We start from the raw sequence: 22,819 nt of genomic DNA, 5'->3' as shown, positions 1-22,819 counted from the left end.
TCGAAGTGACTCTTAACTTTTTTTCTCACTGCTAGTGGGTCACTAAACAAACTTTAATCCAAACCACACAAGGAACTCGTATGAAACAGAAATGGGTAACTCTGATTGACTAATGCTCATCTGAGATCTCAGGAGAACCTTTTTGGATAAGACTAGTTGCATAATTAAAAGAAATTAAGAAGACATGAAACAAAGGAATAAGCCCATGTTCACTTTCAACACATACCTTCAGACAAACACATTTAAGTCTGCAAATTGATTATTTAAAAATGGAGTCACAGTTGTAAGTTCATTTGTCTTTGAGCGGCAGGTCTAAGAGAAGCCTCTGCCTGTCTCTCTAGAGCATTTCTGAGGCTGAAAACAAATGTTCCTCATTCTAATGGAAAAATTTTCCAAAAAAAAAAAAAAAGGATAAAAATCACCTTTCCCCAAGGGCTGTCATATGCTATGTTATCTTATATGAATCTGAGAGTTTACGAGGATAATTTTAAATGAAAATATTAATAAGCATGAAATTTGTCTTAATGGAAAACAAAATTAGAAATATTACAATATATATTCAATAGTGGGCATGTAAAATCTGACATCTCAATCTTATGCAATGAAACCTGAAACAAAATAAATACTAAACAGAACTCTAAGATGAGTAACCAAAGTATAGACTTATTTTTCATGACTGAAAATTAAAGATTATTGATGTTTTTACTAAAAAACCAGATTAACTATTGAGTGGTATAAGTTTTAGGAAGTACTACATATATTAAAAAGTAGTAAGTAACAAACTTCTACAAAATGGAAAACAGCTCTTTTCACTGTCTTACATGGATAATAACAAGATAAGTTTCCTTTAGTGAAAAGCACATGCTTTCACAGGTAGAAATCACCCCAATCTTGTGGAGTGATGTCTCATTTTTCTCCTTTGGTGCAGCTGTGATAGAAAGGTGACATAGAGAGCTCAGTCTAGATTTTAGTTCACCGCCTAATTTTATCTCCTAACTGAAACCATCGTGATGACAATGATTATTATTAGTGAATGTCTCAGCAGTGCCAGCAGTGGCACTGGGCACTGACTGCTAGTTGCACATGGGTAACACACATAAGAAGCAGACCTGGAACATGGAAGAAGGATGTGAGATTGTTTCCCCATGATTCATCCCCTGCCCTGGGAGCTGTCCACGAAAGACTAAGGCAGATTGAGTTCAGTTTAATTTGCCATTTAGTTTGTGTGCCACTTGGAATTTATGAGTTAATGCTATGAAGTCCATCCACAAAGGTTACTTTTATTCCCTTTTATCTCACAAAACATAACAGGCATCAAAGGAAAGAACTGGGGAGACTTCTCCAGGAGACTGGCAAAGCGATTTTCTTTATAACCATATTAGATAGCAGATGAGTAGGTGCTTGCTGTGAGCAGAGGAAGATGGCAGTGAAAGGGTAAAAACATAAAAAAACAAACACAACACGACACTCTCATGGGGAAACACGATCTTTAAAAAGATGCCTAGAGACAAGGAAAGAATGTCAGCTTGTTGTCTGGGTCCCAAGAAGGAAGCATAAATGACTTGGAAATAGATGAAAAAAGTGGCTCAGAAGCTGTGAGGTCAGAAAGAGGAAGCATTCCTCTCTTATTATTTGGCTAAGTTACCAGGTGAAGAAGTATATATATGACAAGAATACAAGAGATATGCGGCGTCTACAGCATTAGTGTGTGTTCGGGTGTTTGGGGAATGGGGGTTAATTTCTAGCAGTTTTATACACAATTTTTTTTTATGAGAATACAATTTTCTAAGAGGGTCCATAGCTTTCTGATTTTTAATCTGCTATGCTATAAAACTCCATGGGGAATATACCAGCTGTAATTAAATCTCAGCTCCTAGCACAGTACCTGTACCTAGCAGGATTTAATATATGTTGTTGAATAAATCCATCAGTGAATTAGGTCAGTGCCCAACAGAGATGAAAAATTATTGGGTTAGAGGGAATGTTCTCTTTATATCAAGAGTCAGAATTTAAGACGAGGTTAAGAAAAACTTTAATTCTGGAAAAGCAAAACGGATAAGATTGAAGGTGGAGTTGGAAGTATTTGGAGGTTGAATACACATACATGAATTAAAAATGACGCTCAACAGACTGAATGGAAGCTGGAGTTGCAAGCAAGAGAAACCAAACACTTAGGTTAGCATGGTGACACCTGAGAGGACAAGTGGGAGGTCAGGAAAGTAAAAGAAACTTGAAGTTACAGATGACATAAGGGAGATGAGAGACTTTTTTCTCCACTGTTTATTTTAAATGAGGGAGGAAACTCAGCAAACAAATTGGATTAAGTAACTCCAAGTGAATTTATGTCAATTTGAAGATTCCTGACCTAATCCTTGTGACTAAGACTCACTACCTATTTATTTCAATCACTTAAAAAATGCATCAAATTGTGGAAAATAAAACCAGTAGCGTTGGGTTTTTGTTTTGTTTTACTGTATAGAAAATCTAAAGAGAAATCCCTATGCTATTAAAATTTATCATCATAACCAAAACAAAGTAATTCACAAGGAAAATAATGGAGTTCTTATGATTTCTCAAGGAATCTGTAAGTCTTGGTATTTGTCTTTCTAATCAATCACAGTCCTATTAATTTATCTCATATCCTTTATTGACAGACTAATATTTCAGAGGTATACTCAAGGGCTGTATATGAACAGCCCCATCATAGTCTTACTTTTACTTGTTAGCTACTCACCTCGAGATGCTGACTGTGTCCACCATCTTTTTCATTTTCTTTGCTATAAATAACAGCAATAACAAAAAATCATAAAATACTTGTTTCATAACAATGTTTTTCATCCATTGGTATTATGATTTTATTTTAAAAGTATGTTGAGTAGCTCTAAACCAAACACTTATAAAATTCAAAAACAAAACAAAAGATTAATCAAAACAAAGCAAAACTGGAAACACAAATAAACATGACTATAGTTATTTGCCTTCAATACCACTGTGATAGATTTTCTATTGTAAGCATTTTCTTTGCTATAAAATATTGTTGGTAAACATATAGTCCTTTAATTCCATTCTTTTTAGTTCTTACAATTCACATTGCATTACATGAAAATAACATTTTCTTGCCCTTGGAAACAATATGAGGAGAAAATTCTAAAATTACCTTTCATCAGACATCCTTTCAAAATCATCAGGTCCAGTTCTCTCCTGAGATCCTATGGAATTGAGACTTTCCATATTCTGTAACAGAACCATTATTGATTGCCCAATAAGAATGGTAAGACATATGCAATGCAGATCCCCTTTTCTTTAAAATAGAAAAATCAAATAATATATATAAACTAATTCTAGTCCTCATATTTTTAATCTTTGTTTAAAATAGTAAAATTATGACAGTTTATTATATCATGCTTGCACAGAATTGTATATTGAACTTTATTATTCCTTTAACAAAGATATGTGATAGCATCGTAGAAATGGTCATGGTGGCCTATAATGTCTCTCTTAGGTATTACCCACATTGCATAGCGAAATAGCAAAACCCAGATTGTTAGAGAATCAGGGTGGCTCTGACTTAGAATCAAGGAATCTGACTCTGACCTTGAATCTAATCAGAAATGATGTAACACTTACTCTTTCTCTCTCTCTCTCTCTATATATATATATATGTTTAAAAACATATATATACATATGCACACATACACCTTTATATATATTCAGTGTATATTGATAAGATTGAAGGTGGAGTATACACATGTATGTATATATACGTATATACATATATGCACGTGTGCGCGCGCGTGCACACACACACACACACACACTCAATGTATAATGCCAAGATGATCTAGAGTGACATGTTGCTAATACCTAAGCTGTAACATACCTATAAACAGAAACGAAAATTTGAGAACCTTTCTTTCTGCAATATTTAATGTTAATCTTTATATTAGCTAAGATGAAAAAAATAAAAACAGAAAACCTACTTTGAATAGTATGTATTTTAGGCTGACCAGGTGGGCTTACTGTTTACCAGGAGGCATATATGTACGATTTTTTTGACTGCCTTTGTGAATATAGCCAATGCTTTCTAAATATAATTCAGATGACTGGCACAGAAAAAGTAAGCCATTTCCTTGAAGGAAGATTGCAAATAAGCAAAGAAGGGTATATCTGAATTCAGTAAACTCAAAAACATAACTGCCTTGGAAATTTGGACCTGAATTTTGTTGAACTCAGATTTATATCTGCATTAAAAGGATATTAAGAATAATCCACTTATCCTGTATCATCAAAGTAAATTATATATATGTTCATCTACATATCAGTAACATCCCATTATAATAAAAAACGCTTTACTAAGTAAATCTAATTAATGTTCACAATAATTCCATGAAATTGGCATTTACAACCATCTCCACAAAATAAACACATAATTAGAGTAGAAAACTAATTTTTGACTTGGTAGATAGCTGTATTATTTTCCGTTTATGTTGGTTTGGCCAATTTGCCTGGAATTCTCAGTTTGACACCCTGGGCTCCATCAAAGAATAGAAATGAAGGGAGATAACATAACATAATAGTTATGATGGTGGCTGTAAATCAGAACTCCTAGGTTAAAATTCAAGTTCCACCATTTGGCAACTGTATGACCCTACTTGAGCCTTAATTTCCTCTTCTGGAAAATGAAGGTAGCAGCAATAGTTAACATAGGGTGGCCAGGAAGATTAAATAATAAATAAAGTACTAGAATAATGCCTGGCACATTTAACGAATATTATTAGTAATTGTTGATGTTATTGCTTCTGAAGCTATAATATCTCCACGGAAAATATTTTACTGTTTTTTGTTCACAGTTAAGACATTGTTCCAAGAACAGGAAATACAGTGTTTGTGTCTGCCATTAGAATATTAAGTATCAACTTACACACTTAGATAATTTTAGAATGGATCTGAGAAATTAAAAATTATAACATTTAATTATATTTATACCTCTAAAGTCTGAGTTAGAAGAGGTCTTTATAAAATGGTTCCCATTAAATCAAGAATAATTGCTCTTATTACCCAAATGTGACTTTCCTGATAAAGGGGGATATATCTATGACAAAGAATCTTAGTTCTCACTGGTAATTTTCAATAGATTATCAAAATCTTTAGTGTAAGATCTAGTGCAATAGTATTAGGTTTTCCTAAAGCTCTGAAACATGAATTTCAAAGTAAAGCACAATCCCCTATCTTCAGATCATTTCACAATAGTGCCAATGAAATGATACATTCATAATTACATGTAAATGACTATTTCCAAAGAACTAAACAGTTTCAGATCAAGGCTAAGAAATATTCAGATCCTTCCTGTAGGAGACAGCTTAAAAGAAAAAAATAAATAACATAAAAAAGAAATAGAAAGAAAAAGAGTGAAGAGAAAATAAGCCATAATAGCATTATCTAAATTTAGAGCCGGGTGCGGTGGCTCAAGCCTGTAATCCCAGCACTTTGGGAGGCCAAGGCGGGTGGATCACAAGGTCAAGAGATCGAGACCATCCTGGTCAACATGGTGAAATCCCGTCTCTACTAAAAATACAAAACATTAGCTGGGCGTGGTGTTGCGTGCCTGTAGTCCCAGCTACTCAGGAGGCTGAGGCAGTAGAATTGCCTGAACCCAGGAGGCGGAGGTTGTGGTGAGCCGAGATCGCGCCATTGCACTCCAGCCTGGGTAACAAGAGTGAAACTCCATCTCAAATAAATAAATAAATAAATAAATGAATTTATTGATTTTTCGGTTATAAGCTTAAAAACTGTATCAATTACATTTTTGTTCTTCTGTTTTTTTACCTAAACAGAGGAACAAAAATGTAATTGATACAGGTGTTAGGAACTACAGAATAAAGTTAGTTAGGTCACACAGTAGAAAGCTTTGCAAAAAGCAGTTGTGAGATGTGAGAAAGCTTAGTGGATCTCCAGGGTTAAAACAAGTATTAACTTCTTCAACTCCCTCCCTACCACTTTTTACACGTTTTATCAATAGGTTTAAGAACTCTTCAACAATTTGAGGTTTTGTAGATGTAATTCACAAAGGCTGATTTTTAATATCGTTTAATATTCTGCTCTAAGGTTTTTCAATAATTCTAATTGTAATGTTATTTCTGTACACAGTTGAGACTGCTGAATATTCATTGTCTGGTTTCACTAAAACAACATGCAAGTACACAGTGTTCCTTTCCTAAGGTAGCTGGGTTGCACCTATACCTCTTGGAAATGGAACATCTGAAGAAGATTACAACTGAAAAAGCAATGTTTTCCGAATGAAACTAACAAGGGTAGTAGATACCTATGAGTACAGTAACAAAACTATGTATTTCCATGGGCACAAAACGTTTTATAGATTCTAATTTGTATTCTTTGTCTTGGGGTTAGGGAGGAATGATTAAGATAAAGAAGTAGATCAGTAGTCTCTCTACTTCACTAAGATGAGGGAAGTGAAAAATGTAATGTACAGGTTAAAATAATGCTGAAATGCAGAATGTTTTTGAGAAGTATGCCGTTGGACCTTCAAATGTGCTCCAGCTACTAACAGTGCTTGTCTTACAAGAAAATATTGAGTCATTGTCTTTTGAAGGCTTTACACTGTTTTATGTCCCAAATACATCTCTACAAGGTGTGGTAAAAGAGTAGTCCATTAATGTTCTCATTGATTAGAGGCTGAAGTAATAGAATGCTTGTGAAAATGTTTTATTGTATTAATTTTTAATTCCTCGTCTAAATTTAGGATATTTTAAAGGTAATAGATAATTTTCAAAAAACAGCAAAGAACAGATTGTGACTTTAATTTAATAAAATTGCTTCTTGCATTGTAATTTTTTTGCAACCAGATAAATCCTAGTTTATAATCCATAAAATTCTGGTTCATATAAGTTCTATCAGTGACTTTCAAATCACAGATTCACTATGACATAGTTTATTTTGATAATTTTGGGGTGTCAGAGGAACTGAATTTTAAAGACCATTCTCCTTAATTAGAAAGATAACCTCAAGTCTAAAAGAGCAAAATCCTTGATAAAATTTCATTTGAGATTGTGGAATTTATTTTTAATTCTTTTTCTTTCTCCCTTTCTGTGTTGGCATTGAAAGCTAGGCTCAAAACCTGTCTGACCACTGACTGAAGCACTTGAAAACACTTAGAACAAAAACAAATTCATCTTCTAAAACTGTAAAATACTGACAGAGCCTTAATAGAGGACACACGCACAAATGCCTCTCTCGATATACAAACAGCTCAATCTGAAGGCTACAGGAATGCTGTTAGTCAAAACAGGCTCATTATTCTAACCTTGAGCTCTAAGAGAAGGAGAACAGAGTCTCGTTAAGAAAGGAATAAGGGCATGTTGAAATTCCTTTTTGTACCCTTTTGTACATTTTATGTTTTATTGCTCAAAATTGTATAAGCTCATTCATATTCAAAAAGAACTACTGATATCATGAAAGACGCCTATGAAAGAGTTTGCTAGCTGTCCACCCAAACCCACACTACGCTTCTTCCACCATAATAAAATAGCTATGTGCCCAGCAACAGTACATTTCCCAGCCTCTCCTGTGATCAGATACAACCATGTGACTAACTTCTCTCCAATGGGATGTGAAAAGTGATATATGTGGCTTCCAGACCTGGCCAATACAATGCTTCACCAGGTACAGATGCTCCTCAACTTACTATGGAGGTTATATCCCAATAAACTCATGGTAATTAGAAGACATCATAAGCCAAAAATACATTTAGTACACCTAACCTACTAAACAGCATAGCTTAGCCTAGCCTAAACATGCTTAGAACACTTACATTAGCCTACAGTTGGGCAAAATCATCTAACAGAAAGCCCATTTATAATAAAGTGTTGAATATTTCATGTAATTTATGGAATACTATACTTACTGAAAGTAAAAAACCAGATGGTTTTATGGATATTTGAAGTATGGCTTCTATTGAATATATATAGCCTTCTTTCCTTACTGAATAGTACACAAAGGAAAGGAATCCTAAATGTGTATATAAACATGAAGAGACTGATATAAGTTAGAAGAATATTCACTTCTTAGACGAAGGGTAGGTTGTGGTTAGAACACAAAGATAGACCTTTGGTGTTATGCAAAGTAGGGAAAAGCTGTTGGAATTCTTGACGAAATAGTCTTTAGATCAAAGTGATTTATGATCATACCACTCCAGTTGTCCATTAGGTTCCCTCCCCATCAGTGACTCAAGAACACTGCTCCTACAATGGATCTCTCTTGCATCGTCATCTCCCCCTCTCTATTGGCTTGTCTTACACAAATATTCTGTAACATCACTGCCTTCTAAAAACTCTTCCTATTGTATTCTATTCAACTGCTATCTCATTTTTCTTCACCCCTGTAGGGCAAAGTCTGTCCAAAGACTTTCCATACTTGTAGTATCCAACTCATTTCCTCTTAGGCTTTCTTGAACCCATTTAATCAGGTTCTTCCTGCCTCTTCCCAACAAAATAGCTCCCATCAAGGTAGCTGTGGGTTAGCTAGATATATGTGAAATATCACTCCATATTCCGATTTCTTTCTTTCGATTTTCTCTGGACTTAAATCTAATGAGGCTCTTGCCTCCACGCTGCACTGGAGATTGGCAGCAGCTCCTTCTTAGACACTTTGGGTGCTGCCTTCCCATCAGCTTACCCCCTACATGTGGGTATGTCTCAGGGCTTAGTCCTTGGACCCTTTCTTTTTATCCCTTGTACTCAGTCTCTTGGTGTCAGCTTATCCACTCTCAAGCTTTTTATACCAACTGTGTGCCAAAGACTTCCAAAATTTTTATTTCATCTTTCTGTTGTCCTCCAGATTAATATATCTAACTGCCTACTTAAATTCTTTACTAGATTATGTGAATTATTTTACTTTAATCCTTATCCATTTCTCATCACCCCATGCATTATACTTAATGCCATTTCCAGACTGATCTTTTCATAAGGTATGTTACAAAATGGCTTCTTTCCCCTCTCAATCCTCTGTGGCTCCTCATCATGCTTGAGATAAATGCTGAAGTCCTAAAAATGGCTTTGAAGGCTTAGGTGGTCAGGACCTCTGCTGCATCTCTGACCTCATCCACGATGCTCCTCTCAATTCTGTTCTAACCATGGCCACCTCTTGCCCATCCTCAAAGGTTCAGCATGCAGCTCCCTCTGCCTGGATTTTCTCTCCCCAGATATCCTGATGGCTCTTTCCCTCACCTCCTTTAGCTCTGCACAAGCATCATTTTTAGTGAGGCCTGACTTGAGTGTCCTCTCTATGAAAGTGATCCTTTACCTCTTCCCACTTTTCATCCTCTTTACTCTGCCTTATTTCTCTCCACAGCATGTACTGCCATCTGACTAGATATTTCTTTTTTATGTATCTCATTTTACAAAAATGTAAACTTCAGGAAGGCAGACTGTGTGTCTGTTTTTATCACACTGTGTCCTTAGTGTTGAAAATAGTGTTTGTCATACAGTTAGTTGTGTGATTGAAGGAATAAATAATCTTAAGTCAGTGGTTCACACTATTGGGCTTTTTTACATTATATATGACACCACCCAGAAAATCATGCTCATGTAGTTTTTGACAGGAGTTCTCGCTGAGTTGTGTTACACTGAAAACAACGGTTGAAAATTGCTGCATTAGGTAGACAATTGTTTTGTAGCGGCAAACAGCATGTTCTGGAGAGGAGAGTGAGTGGAGGCTTAGGAGACATGTTGGGTGGCTGTGTCAATATTCTAGACTAGTCATAATAAGAGCCTCAGTTGTGTAATGGCAATGCAAAAAGGGAAAGGAGAGGCATATAATGTTTTTTAAAAAGCAGAATCAACTAAACTTGACAAATGATTAAAATGTTGAAGGACAGATGGAGTTAAGAAAAAGGAAAGGACTTAGAAAATGACTAAGGAGATAATGTGATTGATCAGATGGGACTCTTGTGAGGAAAAGAGGCTGAGGAGAAGATGATGAGTTTGGTTTCAACATGTTGACTTTAAAGTACTCACTGGGGTGAACTGCAGACAGAATCTATCAAACGTTAGTTTGTAAGTCATTTGTAGAGAGGCGACAATTGAAACCACGAAATTGGAGAAGCTTTCAAAGTTCGGATAGAAAAGAGATATGAGACAAAAATCTAGGTAACATTTAAATACAAACATGATTTATGGGAGATTAGCCAGGGAAGGATACAACAAAGAAGAAAACAGTCATTGTGCTATGAGGACAAGGAGAGGTCAACGTCATTGAGACCAAGGGAGAAAGGGTTCAGAGAAAGAGCCACAAAGCATCAAACACCCCAAGGACTTGAGGAAGCCAAGGACTAGGTGAAGTCATAGCACAGGGACCAGTCATAGCACAAAAGGCCAGTAGTGACATGAAGAAAGGTTCTGTAGAGAACAGGGTTGGGGTTGGGGTTGGAGTTGCGGTTGGAATCTAGACTACAGGAATCGATGTATAAATAAGAAAAGAGGAATGGGCATGGTGGATCATGTCTGTAATCTGCGCACTTTGAGAGGCCGAGGCAGGGAAATCACCAGCCTGACCAACATGAAGAAACCCCATCTCTACGAAAAATACAAAACTAGCCAGGTGTGGTGGCGCATGCCTGTAACACCAGCTATTCAGGAGGCTGAGGCAGAAGAATCACTTGAACCCGGGAGGCGGAGGTTTCAGTGAGCCGAGACTGTGCTATTGCACTCCAGCCTGGGCAACAAGAGCGAAACTCCGTCTCAAAACAAACAAACAAACAATAGAAGAATTGAAACTAACAAGTACAGACTGTTCAAAATGTGTAACGATAAAATAAAGGAAAGAGACTGGCCATCAGAGCAGAGAGAGCAGAAACATATTTACTGTGTTCAGTTTTACATATTCTTTAGCACATTTAAGTTGCATTTAAGTCTCCCAAAAAAACACAGTCTCACAAAAAACTGCTATTTTACAGATGAAGTAAAAGGCTAAGTAACATGCTTTACTTGCCATAGCTATGAAGCGGGAAAGCTGGAACTGAAATTCAGGTATGATTGCAAGACCTATTCTCCTTTCTTGAACCTTGACTGAGATTTCAGAGTGTACATGAAACTAAAGGAAGTTGTTTATAAATGAGAGACCTACAGACTTTGTTTTTATTTTTCATATATTAAATGTCATAATCTAAAATTCATATAATCACACAGAACATATCTGGAGAGAAGAGAAACAATTACAGGAAATACTTCTGCCACCACTATAATGTAATCACACAATCACTTTTAGCCATATATCCTTTCAGTCCTTTTTCCTAGGAATGAGGAATGAATATTTCATACATATATGTGCATGCACTGCAGATATTGCTTCATAACCTATTTTTATACTGTAGGGCGGTACAGTGGAATCCCAGCTCCACCACTTACATGTGACTTAGTTGCTTAATCTCCTGTGCTTAATTTTCCTCATGATTAGAATGGGAATAATAATATCTACCTATGGATTATGCAGAGGATTAAAATTGAGAATATATGCAAACCACTTAAAATATAACTTGTCAAATATTTTCTATTTTATTATATAATTTCATAACTAGAATTTTGAATCATTGCAGAATATTTTATTGAGTTAACATACAAATGTTACTTATCTGGTCGTCTATTTCTGAACATTTAAATGTTCTAATTCTCCACAATTATAAATAGACTTGCAGTGAACAAATTAATACATTGTATTTTTTTTATATTTAAGATTATGAACCTAGTGGCTGGGTATGGTGGCTCATACCTGTAATCCCAGCACTTTGGGAAGCCAAGGTGGGTGGATTACTTGAGGTCAGGAGTTTGGGAGCAGCCTCAGCAACATGGTGAAACCCCATCTCTACTAAAATACAAAAATTAGCTTTGCATAGTGGTATGTGCCTGTAATCCCAGCTACTCAGGAGGCTGAGGCAGGAGAATTGCTTGAATCTGGTAGGCAGAGGCTGCAGTGGGTGGGATTGCGCCACTGCACTCCAGCCTGGCAACAGAGCGAGACTCCATCTTAAAAAAAAAATTATGCACCTAGAACAGAGTAGCAGAAGTAGGATTATTGAATAAAATGCATGCCCTAGAGAGGATAAAGAGACTTTTTTTCTAGGCCAATGGAAATGAGCTAATAGAGAACTGTCTATGTGTAAATACGTTTATATGCACATGTCAAGGGGGCTGGGAGATGGATGTAGAAAACAGAAAATCTAAAGATACTTTTCACCTTAGAGGTTAGCCTTAGAATTTAGGGAACTTACTTTGTCATTTGAGCAAGTAAGCAAATGGAACAGGCAGAGAGCTAGAGAATTTTGAAGCGAAGTGAGGGAAGTAGAAACAGAAGGGGGTTATCTCAGCTCTTCAAAGTCAAAGAGGGGGTAAGGTTTTCCTCTGAGAGAGAAGAAAGGGCACAGGTGTGAGCCTGAGGTTTAAGGAAAGGGAAAGGTTGGGATTGTGGCAATAATTAAAGATAAGGCAGTGCAGTCTGATACCCAGACTGGTACCTCACTGCCCCTGATTTCTGAGCTCTGAATTATCATCTCAGTCTCAGCTGGTCATGACATCCTCAAGATGCAAAAGGACAGAGGGAGAAAGGAGCCAGATAGTTCTCACTGTAAAGACACCAAATCTGTAAGATGCTTTTCCAGGTTTACACCATATTCTCCTCTTTATCTGTGCTTGGGCCAGCAAGATCACCATGAGGCCATCATTCACTGTCTTCAATTACTCTCCTACCATCTTCTCTTGAAAATGGCTCTTGCTGCCATCATTCTACCAATACCATTCTTACTAAAATCACCAGGGAGGTACATTTTGCTAATTTCAATGGTAGAACTCTCAGTCTTCATCTGATTCTCCTTCCTCTTTGAGACCCTTGGTTACTTGGCTTCTAAGACACCAAACTTGCCTCATTTTTCTTTGACTTTTCTGGCTGCTGCTTCTTGTTTCCTCTGCTGGTTTCTCATCTCCCCATTCTCTGTGTCAAGGCCTTTTGTGAAGGCTTTTTCTATCCATATTCACTCCCTTGGTTATCTCAGCCAGTGTACTGGCTTTAAATCATTTATAATGCTCATGACTCCCACATTTGTATCTCTAAGGAGGACATTCTCCCACAAGCCCAGCTGCCTCTCTAATCTCTCTCCTCTTAGATGTCTAATGGGCAGCTCAATCCTTCCATGTTAGAAACTGAACTTAGGATATGATTCCCAAAACTTCTGTCTTCCTCATCTGAGTAAATTGGCAACACCAATCTCCCGGCTGCTCAGGCCAAAAATCTTGGAATCGTCTTTGACTCCTCTCTTGCTTTCATATCCCACATTGACTCTATCAGGTGATCTTGTCAATTCTGTCTTCAAATTCATCCACTTTCTTACCCCCACCTCATGACCACTGCAGTGTACAACTCCAGGGGAAACCATTCATGTTTTAGTTGATGGGAACAGTGTTCCCTGGACCAGTGCAGTGTACAGCCCGAGAGTCCATATGGCTGGCTTTTGTAACACCTCAGTTCAAGCCATCATCATCTCAAACCCAGATGACTGTAATGCTTCCTAACTGGTCTCTCCGCTTCTGCCCCTGCCTGCTTACTGTCTATTTTAAACAAAGCATCACCAAATTTAAGTAAGTCAGACCACTGCTCTACTGAGAACCCAATGGCTTCTCATGTCACCCAGAATAAAGGAGGGGTCCTTACAATGATCTACGAGGACCTATTTAATCTGCCCTGCCTTTCCATTACCTCTTTCACTTTGTTCACTCTTTTCCAACCATAATGGTGCCTCTGTGGTTCCTTGAATATTCCAGGAAACAACTGCCTCAGAGTCCTTGCACCTGCCATTACATCAGTAAGGCTTGCTTCCTTACTTCCTCTAGTTCTTTATACTCAAGTGTCAAATTCTTGGAGAGGTCTCCCCTGATTATTCCACTTAAAACTGCATCCCTTGCCCCATCACAGCTCCTGTCCCCATTCCCTGCATATTTTTTCTTTCTAGTTGTTACCACTATCTAATATACTTTATTCTTTATTTATTTATCTTGGTTATTGTCTGTTTCCCTGACTGGAATGTCAGCTTCAGGAAGGCAGGAATTGTTACCTGTTTTTCTCACTACTGTATCCACAGGATCTAAACTATTTCCTGCCACATAGAAGACATATAATTATGTATAATTTTTTTAAGCTATAGAAACAAATGTTTGTTCAGAATGTAAAGAACTTAAAATGCGCTAGGGAAAGGTTTTGGAGGAAAGTTGGGGAAAGTAAAATTAGAAGGTTAAAAATAAAGGGGAAGTGAAGATACACAACTTAACTTTCAGGATGTAGTCTCAATACTAGTCGTTGTTGTGTTCCCTGGCTCTTTGCTTTGTGGTTACTTGCAAAGATTAGGTTTTTAAATTCATGGAATATGAGAGTTTGAAAACATCTTTGAGAACACCCTCAGTTTACAGATGAGGAAATCTTTCTTCTAAGTTGTATTGGCAGAGTTTTAAATTATTCATTGCAATAAGGACACGGTCCACTGAGCTCACATGTGACATGTACAATCCTGGAATGCGGAAACTGGCAATTGGGGTAAGAGCAAATTCTTTCACATAGAAAACCCCAAATGGAATATCATCCATCCCAATGTTTTTCAGCACAGACCATGTCCATAGTTTTGTCAGTAAACAAATATTCTAAGGAGTAAATGTACTTTTCCACTTCTATGAACAATTACCATCTAACTAACTTAAGACACTATTCCTGAGGGAAAAAAATAATGGGCTAAATGAATGTAAAAAGGGATTCAAACTGAGAAGCCTGCTTCATAGCTTCTTTTCACACTATAAAGCCAAGTCTCAGACTGTTGGTCACCAGATATCTCTCTGGCAGATAAGCAAACCATGGGCCAAATAAAGAGCTAGTGAACTTAATATCATTTAACTTAAATATTTACTTTTAGCAACAAAAATGAAACCATCAGTGTTAAAAAAAATAGTGTGTCATGATTCTAAACTTTAAATTCTTTATTTTGAGAACCATACCAGACATAAGTCTGAGGTGGATGATTATTATTACTTCTGTCTATTCCAGCTGATCAGTTTACTTCCAGAAACAATGCATCAAGACATTATGGGGGAAAAATACCCTAGATTTGCACTTATGTATATTTTACTTATGGAAAAATTAGAAATCTTCTCCAAGCACATGCAGAAATTGACAATGAGAAAATAGGTGGCCCATGAATTTTGTTGAATGTATGAAAAACCCAGCATGGAGCTAAAAACTGGTCAGAGACAAAGTACATCGGAGGATCTGCACACTAACAGTAGGAGAGGATATTGCTTATTTTTATTAGGGATCCTAGTTCATGTCATGTTATAAAACTTATCTCCAGGTTTTGGGTTTTTTTTTTTTTTTTTTTAACTAAAGGGACGGACTTCGTTGCTTATTTTTCAGAGAAACTAATACATAAAGGAAAAAAGGATGATGAGTGTTAATAGCTACACTGAATAAGTATTTAGCTATTGATTAAACCACTTGTAAAAACTTATACTATGCACTAAATTAATGATCCAGGACTCAGCTCTGAGGCAACTATGTAGGGGATTAATTTTTTTTGTTCCTGATTAACTTGGAAGAAAATACTTTAAAAGAGTATAGATTTGAAATTAAATTTCTGAACATGAAGTGATTTCTGAACACGAAGATAGCTGACCCTCTTTCGCTGTGTATTTCACCTTGCTTTAAGTTCATTCATTAATTTATAAAACATAATCATTTAGATAACAACAAATAGAATTGGGAACAAGAAGAAAAAATGCTTTATGGACAATTTTGTTTCAAAAACAAAATTTAAAAATGCTTGAAACAATGAGAAAAAAATAAATGGAAATCAGAGTGTATGCTGTCTCTTGTTCCTTTGTACAATGTAATATTTCTCAGCCTTAATTTTTGTATTAAAAAGAAATACAAATATGTATACTTAGTAGCTCTAAGGTCTCTTTCAGAACTCATATTCTATAATGTTATAAAACTGAAGACTAAAATTGCTTTTTACTTTTTTACAAAGCAAAGCAAAGAGATGTAATATTTCCTAACAAGTAAAATTTTATAGACACAGTCACTTACCACAAGACCGTATTGATTGTCTTGGAGCTCAGAAAGTTTAGTGCTGGATTTCTGACGTTTAGGCTTGCTCCTTTCTCCAACACAACCAGAAGTATTTTCATGTACTTTTTCGACTTCCTGAGTATTCAAAATACAATCATCAAGGTTGTTGAACCCAGAAGGAATATTTTCTTTGTTGATAAGTCCCCTTGAATTAAGAAAAAAGCTTAATTTTATTTTAAAAGCTCAAATGATCATTTAATGATACTCCAACTACATCATATCGTACATAGGAAATCCAAAGAGTGCCCAAAAATTCCAGTTTGCATCTCCGATCAACATCTGAGCAGAGTGCCACTCCTGGAACTGCTTGGTGCCAAATAAATCACATTGAAAGAGAAATGATTCCTAGAGGCAAATTGGCAAGGGCTGTTTCTACCAATGGACAGCTTTTGTATTTTATCAAAAGTAATTTGTATTCAAACAGGAGACCAGTGCAAGTTTATATAGAAATTTCCTTATTCACAGTAGATGTTAATATATATATTTAAAATGTATAAATTAATACAATGTATGGAGAAAAATCTGAAAAGAAATTATATCTTCAATTTTAGTGTAGAAATGTGTTTTTCAATCTCACTAAACTCTTAAGAATCTTAGTAGGAATCATATAAATTAATAAAACTATAGAATACAAAGCATTTTAACTGAAATCTGGATGTTACTTCCCAGTACAGACATCTCTCATGACATACTTGTAGAAGTAGATATAAATGTCTCTAAATGTCATAATTCTAGAATTTAATTCATTTGACGTTCATGAAACAGTTTTAAGTAATAATATCTTAAGCATTCCTATAATATGTTTTCACAATAGTAAATTAGCAAACTGAATTTTAAAAAAAAAGAAACAATATCATGGCACAAATGAAACCACCAGCACAGCACCACGGCTTGGTAAGGAACAAATAAATGAGATTTTACTCTCCTTCATGGTATGACTAAGTTAATGTACCTAAACACCTAAAACTGTATCTTGAAATAAATGAATTCTAAAGGGTAAAAATAGATACCATATTTTATTATTGGCTCAACCATATCCCAAAATGAAAGATAACATTAAATATTTATTCTGCAATCTAAATTCTTATCTTTGGACAGGGTATAACAGAGGCAAAATTATGAATTAAATACTATCATAATATTTTCAAAGTTATACTATCTTTGGTAATTTTTAACGCTATATTTAAGTTTTTTTCCTACAACTTGAATGTGAAAATATATATATACATTTAGTAAAATTATATAAAAGATTTATGCACATTTATAAGAGATATTCTAAGCACAAAGTAATTGAAGCCAGGAAGAAAAGCTGATAGGGACTAAATGGAAGCACAGATACTCATGCACACACTCCTCAATCTCTCCCCTCCAGGCACTGAGAGCAGCACCTCCTGTGGGGGGCTGGATGCATTTGGTCTAATTCTAAAACTCAAAAATTATTTTACTATTTAAATTTTATCTTCTTACCACTCTTCATAGTTTTCCTAGCCTTACTTTTTCTGTTTCTTTTTCATTTATTTTTAATTTTTGTGGGTACAGAGGTGTATATACTTACGGGGTACATGAGATATTTTGATACAAGCATGCAATGCATTATAATTACATCAAGGTAAATTGGGTATCCATTCCATCAAGCATTTATTCTTTGTGTTACAATCCAATTATACTTTCATTTTTAATGTACAATTTATTTATTTTTGACTCTAATCACCCTGTTGTCTTACCAAATACTAGGTCTTTTTCTAATTATGTTTTTGTACTCATTAACCTAGCTTTTGGGGTATATGTCCAATTATAATTTTTTTTTCATTTTTATTTTTATTTTTGGAGACAGAGTCTTGCTCTGTTGCCTAGCCTGTAGTGCAGTGGCACAGTCTTGGCTCACTGCAGCCTGCGCCTCCCAGGTTCAAGCAATTCTCCTGCCTCAGCCTCCTGAGTAGCTGGGACTACAGGCGTGCACCACCACTCACGCTAACTTTTGTATTTTTAGTAGAGACCGAGTTTCATCATATTGGCCAGGCTGTTGTCAAACTCCTGGCCTCAAGTGATCCACCTGCCTTGGCCTCCCAAAGTTCCGGGATTACAGGGGTGAGCCACCGTTCCTGGCCCCAATTATAACTTTAAAATGGAGGACCTTTTATGTTTGAAAGCTATTATGGACTACTTATATACACTCAAAATTCACATTTTGAAATCCTAATCCCCAATGTGACCGTATTCAGAGACAGGGCCTTTAAGGAGGTAAAAAATGTTAAAAGAGTCATAAGGGTAGGACCCTAATCCAATAATGTCCTTGTAAGAAGAGGGAGAGACATCAGGAGAGTGTACACAGAGGAAGGGGCATGTGTGGACACAGCGACAAGGTGGCCATCTGCATGCCAATGTGAGAAGCCTCACCAGAAACTGACACTACTGATACCTTGACCTTGAACTTCTAGTTTCTAGAATTGTCAGAAGATAAATTTCTGTTGTGTTTTATTATGGCAACCCAAGTAGACTAAAGACAACAGCTAAAAACTATTTTTAAAAACAAGAAAGCAAAGTTTATGATCTTTTGAATACTGAATGAATGACTAGAATAAATCCTGTCAAAATAGATACATGAAAATCTGACCATGCTCTTGTACTCATGTGCAAATCCTGTACTCCCCAAAGGAAAGTCCTTGCTTTTATGTGCATCCATGTGTCTCTTCTACTACATTTTGTTGAACTTTAATTTCAATTTCACTCTAGATCCATGAGGCTGGGTGCAATATCTGTTCTTCATCACTGTAGCACCTTATAGTACTGGGTGCTCAATTATCACTGTTGAAGGCTCTGGAGGCACTCTACTTAGATACAGCTCTGTACAAAACACATGACTGTATTTCTTTAAATCTAATCTTAGATGGAGCAGGTTTACTCAATTCCTTCCTGCAATAATCTGTCAGATTATTTGCATATTTGACATAACTTCGATTTGAATGAACTTAGATTTCTGGACCTCTCACTTTCATTATCTAGATTATGTCCATATTTTTTCAGGATTTTCTCCTCACCCCAGCATACCTAGTTAATATCCTGGCAATACTGAGCTATTTATTATTCCCCGAATATAGCCTGCTTTTCTTTCACTTTGCAGTAGAATTTTAATATAGTCTTTATATAATAAAGACACATTTGAATCAATTTTTCAATTCATCGGGTTTTTCAAACATTGAAAACCATTTTCACTTAAATGATGCTTTGCTTTTAAAAAATATTTATTATAAAATTTTTCAAATATATACAGAAGTAGAGAAACTATCACAACAAACTTCCATATACCCATGACCAAAATTTCACATTTCTGTAAGCTTGGCAGATGGCAGATTTTTTTAGTAAATGAATTTAGTTGAATCTTTTTACATAATGAAGATTTTATGTTTAAACTTTTATGTTTTTATTGTAGCAAACAGTAATATGGGTCTAATTATATTTCCTTATGAATTCAGACAAATAACAAATCATTTGTACCTATGAATGAAGTATTTGTAGTCTTTGTCTATCTTTGCTACTGCTATTTCAAAAATTGGTCATAATGACTTTAGTATGACTTTACTGACTCTTTTACTCATCTTGAAATATAGTCATCACTGGCTTCTACAAGAACAATTTTTAATTGGTTGCATCTCTAAGTTACTAGAGGCAAAATAATAGATAATAATATAGATTTCTATGTTTCTAAATACTTTTTAACCGTTTCATAATGCTTATAGTTTTGAATAGAATATTACAGCCTAGCTTAATTTTATTTTTTGAGTAAAGCCTTGTGACAAATCTTAAATGAATCAATTGTATATAAGCATATACTGTGACAAATCCATTGACTGTAGGCTATATTTATGATTCTTCACCTTCTTATAATTTATGACATGTTCATGACTCTCCTGGAGATTTTGGAGAGGATCTTTATGGTGGCTCATTAAAAGGAAAGTAAAAGAGAAATTTGAGACCAAAATGGAGATGCTGAAAGAATCAGCCTGCTGGAAAAGTATTTTAAGCAAGTAGATGAGCAAAAGGAAAGGAGTAGACCTGGGAGGAAACAAGTGGAATGAGAACGCTGGATCAAGGGAGGTGAGTGAAAGGATGACAGCACCCAGCATGAAGATGAGGGGAGAGGGTTATAGGAAATAACTACTGGCCTGTGGTCAAAGCTGGGTCAGACAAAATTAGTGGATCTGGGGCTTTGAGAGATAAGGGTCTCACTCTTCCAAAGACCTGGAGAGCTAAGAGAAGCCATTTAGTGTGGGCTGGAAGTTGAAGGACTGCGAAGACATGATTGTATCATAGTGCGTCAGGTTAGATATTGTTTGTACTCCAAGATTCACGATGCCAAGCATCCACCATCAGCACCATCACTCTCTGTTCTCTCTGTCCTGCTCCCCACGACTTCCCACTCCCACCTGCTAGCCCTCTGTCCAAACAAAGAGGGTGGAAAGCAGGATATCGTGACACACTGAGCATATTTTTAAAATGCAAAGTGTGGCTACATACTCCTCAGCAAAAAATGAGGCAGAAGACAAGAACAGTGTTAAATGAATAATTTGTGCTTTCTGTATAACACATTAGAGGTAGTATACAAACTAATTATACTGCTTAACACTTTTTATAAACATGCCAGTAGCTAATTTTAAATGTAAATATCTCATGCAATGCCATAGGAGAAGAAATGTAAATATCTCCTATATTATAATTTTCCTATTTTCTAAATGGAATATTAGAACTATTCTATCCACCAGCGCCAAGAAAATTTATTTTAAATTAATGGGCTATATTATTGACACTGCTTTATTTCTAAAATTACATTTGCTAATATAGCCCTTAAACAACTCAGTGAGGTACAGCATGAGACTTATTTATACTGTTTATCTTTTGTGTTTTTCTTTAAGCAAAACAAAAGTTTTTTCCTTTTTCCACAAAGGGTTTAATGTAGATTATGAGTCTAGGCGAAAAAGAATGAGAATGAGAGGTTTACAAATATTACATATTAATAAAAATTTAAAAAGAAAAGAAAGAAAAAGAATGAGGGGGACTAAAGTCTGGTTCGGGTTAGTTTTCGACATTTAATAAGGAGTTCAAAACAACAACCACAGAAAGGCTAACAGCTACAGTCAATAAAAATAACCTTGGAACTTTCAGGGAAAATATATCAATACTCGTATACTCTATTATCTATATAAATTTATTTTCCTTGACAATTTAAATCATGATTATTAAATAATATGAATGGTAGTTGTTCATCTATATTTTACTAAATCTTTTTTAATGGAGAAGAAAGCTCTATGTAATACTGTTCTTAAAATTCACATTATGGGAATGCCTTAAAATTAGTGATTATAATAAAGAACTTAAGCTGTTCATTTTATGAGTAGATTTAAGCCCAACCTTTATTATACTAAAACATGATCAAATACCAGAGTATTATAGTGACATCTGACTATTTAATCACATAAATGTAATGGAGAAATCTGCTGCTTCATAAACAAGTCTAATAGCCAACCTAATGTTGTCTAGCAAGAAAAAAAAACCTCTGGACAAGCATATGATTACTTTCTCTGCCCATGGTTTAGAATCCCTCTAAATAAGATATTTATAAGGAAGCCATAGAGTGTATTCAATCAGAGGTGGCTTCCAACAACATACCAAATTCTGGATGAAACGCAAATATTTATGCAATCACCTATGAATTTTCAAATGCAGCTACATTTAGAATGGTTAAACTGAAAACTCTTCAAGTTTTAACCTAAATATTGAAATGGGAGAAAACCAGGAGGTATGACTACAACACATGACTAATTCAGGTGTATATTTTAAAAAAGAAGAGAAAATCCAAGTAAGAGGAAGAACCAGTGCCAACTCACTTGTCTCTCCCACGTCGAACTTCATCCTGCTCCTTGGACTGGCGGCGTCGCTGTCTGGCGGATGTGGCAGAAGATGCTGGTGGTGTTCCCGATTCTGAGTCCTCTGAACTCTGACCTCCAGAGTTATTAACATCAAAAAGATGTTGTTCTACAGCTGATCGGATGGTTCTTTCTAAGAGTCTGGCAAAAAGAATGCAGAGTCATTCAAGCAGTCAAGTTCATCAGTGATCACCTTAAAAAATACGTGCCTACAGTTATGGAAATGTCTGTATTTCCAACAGAAGGCCTTTAAAACTTCACGAGCAAAAAGAGATGATGAAGTATTAATCTAAAAAATATCTGCATTATGTGTTAAAAATAAAACTAAAACAATTCTGCCAGTTTAATAAATGTTTCTCATTTTTGTGAATTTAGTATTGCTGAACTGCTCATGGCAAGTCTAGCAACAATTATGAGGCATTCAGGAAACAGGAGTCAATTAATATAAGGAAGAAAGAAAAGATTTTTTTCTTGCCCTCACAGAATAATAATAGACCTATTCTTACAGAGGCAATTTCATACCAACTCTACAGAGGAAGAGAGAGTGATCTGCAAAGCAAACCTGCACAAATAATTTTATGATGCCTATTTAGAATCCAAGACAAAATTATATGAAAATAATGCTATTGGGGAGAAAACTCACCAGAACAATTAGAACTCATAACAACATGGCATAATCTTTCCTAACCGCTATTCAATTAATTTGTGATGTTTATAATTGAAGTTGT

At 35.6% G+C, this 22,819-nt stretch overlaps 1 protein-coding gene across 13 annotated transcripts in view; it reads right to left on the bottom strand.

Annotated features, from left to right (window-relative positions):
* Positions 1 to 22,819, bottom strand: part of FAM13A (family with sequence similarity 13 member A) — a 393,400-nt gene that overhangs the window by 37,674 nt on the left and 332,907 nt on the right. For all 13 annotated transcript variants that reach the window (XM_032239626.1, XM_032239624.1, XM_032239629.1 and 10 more), the window contains 4 exons: positions 22,053 to 22,232; positions 16,129 to 16,315; positions 3,158 to 3,234; positions 2,735 to 2,777 (listed from right to left, as the gene is read on the bottom strand). In XM_032239626.1, the coding sequence (XP_032095517.1) occupies positions 2,735 to 2,777; positions 3,158 to 3,234; positions 16,129 to 16,315; positions 22,053 to 22,232 (487 nt within the window). The remainder of the gene's footprint in view (positions 1 to 2,734; positions 2,778 to 3,157; positions 3,235 to 16,128; positions 16,316 to 22,052; positions 22,233 to 22,819) is intronic.

The sequence above is a fragment of the Sapajus apella genome, unplaced genomic scaffold (genome assembly GCF_009761245.1).
Source record: "Sapajus apella isolate SASKATOON/1434 unplaced genomic scaffold, GSC_monkey_1.0 scaffold45, whole genome shotgun sequence".
Classification (NCBI taxonomy): domain Eukaryota; kingdom Metazoa; phylum Chordata; class Mammalia; order Primates; family Cebidae; genus Sapajus; species Sapajus apella.
This window is presented reverse-complemented; position numbering and strand designations above follow the sequence as displayed.